Source organism: Lytechinus pictus, chromosome 8 (genome assembly GCF_037042905.1).
Source record: "Lytechinus pictus isolate F3 Inbred chromosome 8, Lp3.0, whole genome shotgun sequence".
Classification (NCBI taxonomy): Eukaryota; Metazoa; Echinodermata; class Echinoidea; order Temnopleuroida; family Toxopneustidae; genus Lytechinus; species Lytechinus pictus.
The window spans coordinates 39765947-39771946 of NC_087252.1; the positions used below are offsets into that span (position 1 = coordinate 39765947).

General features: G+C 37.1%; 1 protein-coding gene across 1 annotated transcript in view; it reads right to left on the bottom strand.

Moving 5' to 3' along the window:
• The window catches only part of LOC135155198 (neural cell adhesion molecule 1-like), a 37567-nt gene extending 31936 nt beyond the window's left edge, over positions 1-5631 (bottom strand). The window contains exons 1-4 of the mRNA XM_064104075.1: positions 5473-5631; positions 4099-4260; positions 2135-2281; positions 285-473 (exon numbers count right to left, since the gene is read on the bottom strand). Of these exons, the coding sequence (XP_063960145.1) occupies positions 285-473; positions 2135-2261 (316 nt within the window). The 5' untranslated portion in view covers positions 2262-2281; positions 4099-4260; positions 5473-5631. The remainder of the gene's footprint in view (positions 1-284; positions 474-2134; positions 2282-4098; positions 4261-5472) is intronic.
• Positions 5632-6000: the final 369 nt, after the last annotated feature.

The window sequence follows — 6000 nt, forward strand, 5'->3', positions numbered from 1 at the left end:
TGAATATGTTCCAGTCTCTGTTAAGATCATTACTTTCATCATAATCATCAATACAACATTCAATAGCATCATTATCATGATTGTAATCACAATCATTAGTCATTATTATCATCATCATCATTGCAATCAACATCATCATTATCAGTATCACTGACATTGTATTGGTAATACTCCTCCTCTTCATCGTCATCATTCTCCACCACCACCACCACCACCACCGGAATAATCAACATCAAAATCATCACATATTGAATTACTTTGTGATTATAATATACGGTACCAACCTTGTACGAGGACTGCAATAGTCAAGGTATCAGTGGATCCTATTGAATCTACCGTTGCGAAACACTCGTAGGAACCGGCATCTTGGGCAATGACATCCCGTACTTCTAGAATAGCAATCTCAGCATGCTCAAAACCTGGTCTCTCTGGTTCTACGATCGTCTGAGTACTAAATGTGTACCTGTCCTCAGCTGAAATGACAAATTATTACAGTATGCATGTAATGGGAACTTTGATATGGGCATTTGGCAAAAGGCAATTATGCAAATGGACAATGGAAAATCCGTATGGGAATGAAGTATTTGGTATTGAGCAATAGGAAATCAGTATGGGAAATCAGTATAGGCAGTGGGTATTTGGTAATGGACAATGGGAAATCAGTATTTGGTATTGGGTATCAGTATAGGCATTGGGGAATGGGTAAAGGACGAAGAGAAACAGTATGGACATTGGGTAATGGGAAATCAGGCTGGGCATTGGGTATTTGGTAATGGATAATGGAATATCAGCATTGGATATTGATTAATGGGAAATGGGAAAACCGAATTGGGTATTGAAGATTGGAAAATCAGTATGAACATTGGGTAATGGACAATGTGAAAGCAAGAAATCAGTAATGGGAAATCAGGATGGGCATTGGGTATTTGGTAATGGATAATGGAATATCAGCAATTGATATTGAGTAATGGGAAATAGGAAAACCATATTGGGTATTGAAGATTGGAAAATCAGGATGGACATTGGGTAATGGACAATGTGAAATCAATACAGGCATTCGGTGATGGAAAACGGGAATTCAGTATTGGGTATTGGGTAAAGGACAATGGGAAATCAGGAAAGGCATTGGGTAATTCATAATGGAATATGGAAATCAGTATTGGGTATTAGGTAAAGGACATTGGGAATCAGTGTAGGCATTCAGTTTTTGGCAATGGACAATGGGAAATCAGTATGGGTTACTGGGAAGTAGGCAATGGACAATGAGAAATTAATATGGGCATTGGGTAATGGAAAATGGGAAATCAGTATTGCATATTGAGTAATGGAAAATTGGAAATCAATATGGGCATTGGGTAGTGGGTAATGGACAATGGGAATCAATATAGGCATTGGGTAGTAATGGACAAGGGGAAATCAGTATTGGGTACTGGGAAGTAGGCAATGGACAATGGGAAATCAATATGGGCATTGGGTAAAGGACAATGGGAAAATCAGTACTTGGTATTGGGTAATATATGGACAATGGGAAATCAGTACTTGGTATTGGATCTGCATATCTGAGAAATTAGTGATAAGGGGATTAAACTTTTCCAATCACACATCAATGATTGAGTACTTACGTACATGGGCCCGTAGTCTGAAATCTGGTTTAACTTAAACTCAGGTTTAAAGTTGTGGTTTAAGTATGGACAGCCAATTGTTACATAAATCACTAATGGTAGAGATATCATATTTCAGCTCATTTAGCTCTCAAATCATTCATAATTGTCTAGGAAGTATATATAAATTATTGTCTTCACCATCGATGAATCAGGAAAGAGCACAGTAAACATAAGAAACGTACAAAATTTCATACTTTTGGCTTCCCATACTTAAACCACAACTTTAAACCTGAGTCTAAGTTAAACCTGACTTCAGAATACGGGCCATGGTGTCTACCTTACCTTCATTCAAGTACATTTTTAATGACATTTAAATGTTTACAGATAAATACAACTTCAAGTGCCTGGACTACCTATCATCTATCTACTTCACTAAAAGATGAAATCAGCAATTGGTCCCATTTCTGCTCACATTTTTAAATGATGAATTGCCTTTAAAGCAAGGCATTTTGTGACAAAACAGGACTTACTGTTTGTTTGGTCGATGAACTGGCCATTGAGTTTCCAGTACACACTGGGAAAAGGATTGGAATTGATTGTACATTCAACGCGACCGTTTTCATTAATGAGTAAACGCTGACTGGATTCTGCTTCCATGACTGGGAAGGTTATCGGAACTGGATGGAAAAATAAAGACAAACAGGACAGCATAAGTTAAAGAATGTACAGGGAAGTGTTCCATGAAGCATCATGACAAAGATTTTTACAATCAATTTGCTGTGAGCCAATCAGAAGCAAGGATTTTGCTAGCTTATAACAGTAGTCTGCAAAAATCAATTACAATTATTTTCATGAAATGCTCCCCTGATTACGGTTGACATTCTGTACAGATATAATATGAAGCAGAGTTGCTCCTTTATGCTAACGCAGATATCAAGGGCGTAGGCTGGGGTGCATGTACACCCTCCTGCTGAGGCAGAGGAGTTCCGACACTGGCAAGCAAAACAAAATTTGTACCCTTCTGCTTTCAACAGCTGATTTTCCAAACTTTGGTTCCACCTCCCCAAGATTTTGCACCCCCATACCACTTTAGAACCACCTCCCCAGGATGTGCACCTCCCCATGCTCAAACCAGCCTACGCCCTTGTTTATGTTATGTTAAGCTCTAGCTTTCTCCACTAGCAGAAGAAGATTCAAGCCAGTCAATATTTTTCGACTCACAATACAATGGAAACTTCCATTGCCTACAATGTACTCCATTCACATGAAACAATTTATGCATCAACATTGTGATTGACATATCCGGTGGTGAAACTAAAAATATTATTATTCATTCAGCTCCAAAAACCAACATATCGTACAGTATAAATACAAGAATACAATTTCTGCAGTCTAAATTCTGGTAAAAGTAAATTGCCATTTGGTCTACAACAGCTTCATCTAAGACCAGTTCGCCTACAACCAATTCCATACTATTTGATATCTAACTCCCATGAAGCCCACGTACCACTGTCTGCATTTGCAGTTAGGATATACCCATTTGGTCTAATATCAAGTTAGTCTGGCCAAGGCGCCACATAGTCAATAACATGTCAGAATCAAATTTGTATCTGACATATAAAAACTACTTAGAAGATGAAGTGGAAATAAGAACATCTGAGCATCAAGGCCACCGCACACCTTACGATTGGTCTGCAACCAAACGTAGTACGTAGAATTTGATGCTGATATTGAGCCATGGAATATCTTATTGTGTAATGTTCTAAATCATTATACGAATACCAACATTCAAATCTGTAACTATGCTATCATCCTTCTTAGAATAAATGCAAATTTAATATCGAGTCGTAATGATGTCATACATGTAGCAATTGTATGACTGACTACGATTTGAAACTATAATTTGGCCTTTACTCCAAAATGAAGGCTTGCAATCATCCAAAATTGGAATTTCAACATCAAATAAAAAGATACTTTTTATTCGTATTTTCAGAAAATTTGCAAAATGCAATTTGTTTCAAAATAGGATCGTGCACCAGTCGTAAGAAGTGCGGTGGCCTTTAGACTAAATAGGAATTAGACACAGTGGGTATTATACCAAGTGTAATGTAGATCAAAAGGCAATTTGAACAAATTGATAGTACAAGACAGTAGAAGAATAGCATGTTGTTTACATCGTCACTCTAACATCAAGTTGTTTAAATTTTTCTAACTTGTTTAAATCCTTTTAGAAGTTGCTCAAACCGTTAAAGAACTTGTTTAAAGGTTTGAACACTTAAAACGGAAGTTGTTAGGTTGACAGTCTTAAACAACACGCTTGAAATTTGCAAAAGCATTTTAACAGTAAACATATATCATTTCAAAAAAACACAGAAGGAGGGATATGCTTTAACATCTTATATTTATGATTAGAATTCACAAGAAAAATGTTGAAGTTAAAAGGCCATGGGTCGACTCGGTCAAACTTAGCTCCCACTATCGCTTGAGGTCTTACTTGATACGATGATCTGTCTACTTTCCTCATCGGAATTCACTGAACAAGTATAAACGCCATCTTCAGTAATCTCCACATTGGAGAAGGTCAACCGAGTAATGTACAAGAATTCTCCACTGACAGGCTCGATGGACTCGGTAGTATACACACGTTCATTTCCACCTAAAATTTAGAAGAAAGATTTGTCTATTTTCAGGGGTCTGTGGCATAAAACCTATTATGGAATTGGCACATCATCATTATCAATGTTACTATTACTATTAATTATTATTACTATTACTAATATTACTACTATTGTTATTCATTATCATTTTTACTAATATTATTACTGTTATCATTATCATTATTATTCAATGCTGGAAGCCGGGCCGGCCGGGCTGGAAGTCTGAGCCCAGCGAGTTGGGGGTATTTCCCCCAGGCCAAGCCGGTCTGGGTCAAGAGCGAAAACACCAAAGATCGGAAGCTGTCATGTCTTTTAATTTGTGTACTATATTCGAGGGCAATTCAAGAAACGTAGATGGATACATCACAATTATTGAGGTGCATTGGGCTTATATCTAACTTAATAATCGATCCTTATCCTGAATTTCAGCCAGATCGAGCATCAGAAATGGCCCTATTTTGGCTTCATTCTTCAAATCTTAGATATCGTCAAACGAATGTAGAGGGCAGCAACACGTTCACTGAATTTGCCTTTGCCGTATGGAATCGCTAACTTCAGCCCATATCAAATAGCGTAAACGGCGGACTGAGCTTTTGCCCCTAAGTCTTGAGAATTTGAATGATGAAATCAAGATAGCAAAGCGATCTTCCAAACTGGCTACCTGAACCGGTTTCCAGTAGACCCGTTTCCAGGTTTGTGATGAGAACGGTGTCTCCGTCTACATCCATGAGAGCACAAATCTGATACTTGCAATTTCGCTTTTTTTTTTTCAACATTAAAATTGTACATTTCTCATTAGAATTTGTCTTTCCCTATCCACTTTTCTTTTTTTTATATTCCTATATGTTGTGCAATACAAGATAAGTCTTGTATTGTGCACTGTATTCTGATTTTCTGTCATTTTCTTTCTTTTCTTTCTTCTCTTTCTTTCCTTTTGAGGCCTCCATCAATTTCAAGCTCCAAGCTTGAGATAGAGTTCTCCCACATTTTCATTGATAATTTTGTGTTTACATATATTTTTTCAGCTCATACAAACATTTCAATTTTTTTTTTCAAAGTATAATTAATAAGTTAATGAGAATAACCTTACGCATTTTAATCAAAATGTTGTTTGCTTAATGTTATGGCATATCGAAAATGAGTACACTTGTTTACACTTTTGTAATGAGAAAGTAAAAATACAATCAAATCAAATCAAATTGGATATTTACCGCCTGCTGATGTCTGGATGACCTGACCATCCTCATTCGTCCACGTCGGGTAAACCAGATTCGAAGCATCGCCATTCACGCACTTGTAGGTGAAGGATCCAGATCCCCCTACAGCTAAGGATGTGTCGTACCCTGGCTCAACAGTAACTTGGGCCTCTGAAACAGAGATTTCAAAAGGGTCATGTTATTGCAGAATATCTGCACACAGACTGAATTCATACTTTACAAGGCAGCATAATGAGGACTACATGTACTGTAATTGCAAACTTTTTTTTCAAACTTCATAGAGTCTGCAGATTATAGTTTCGTGAAGAAGAAATCAAGAAAACCCTTGGAACAAGTTAGCTTGCATGAAAAAAGAAAAGTCAGAGAATAAGATTGATGACAGTTTGAGAACAATCAGACTAACAGTATCAATAAGAAAGTTATTGGCACATGAATGTTGAAAATCACTAATGCTATGGAGATCCTCATGTTGGCAACATGACCCAGAATTTGCATTGTTACAGAAGTACAACTCTTTCCTTT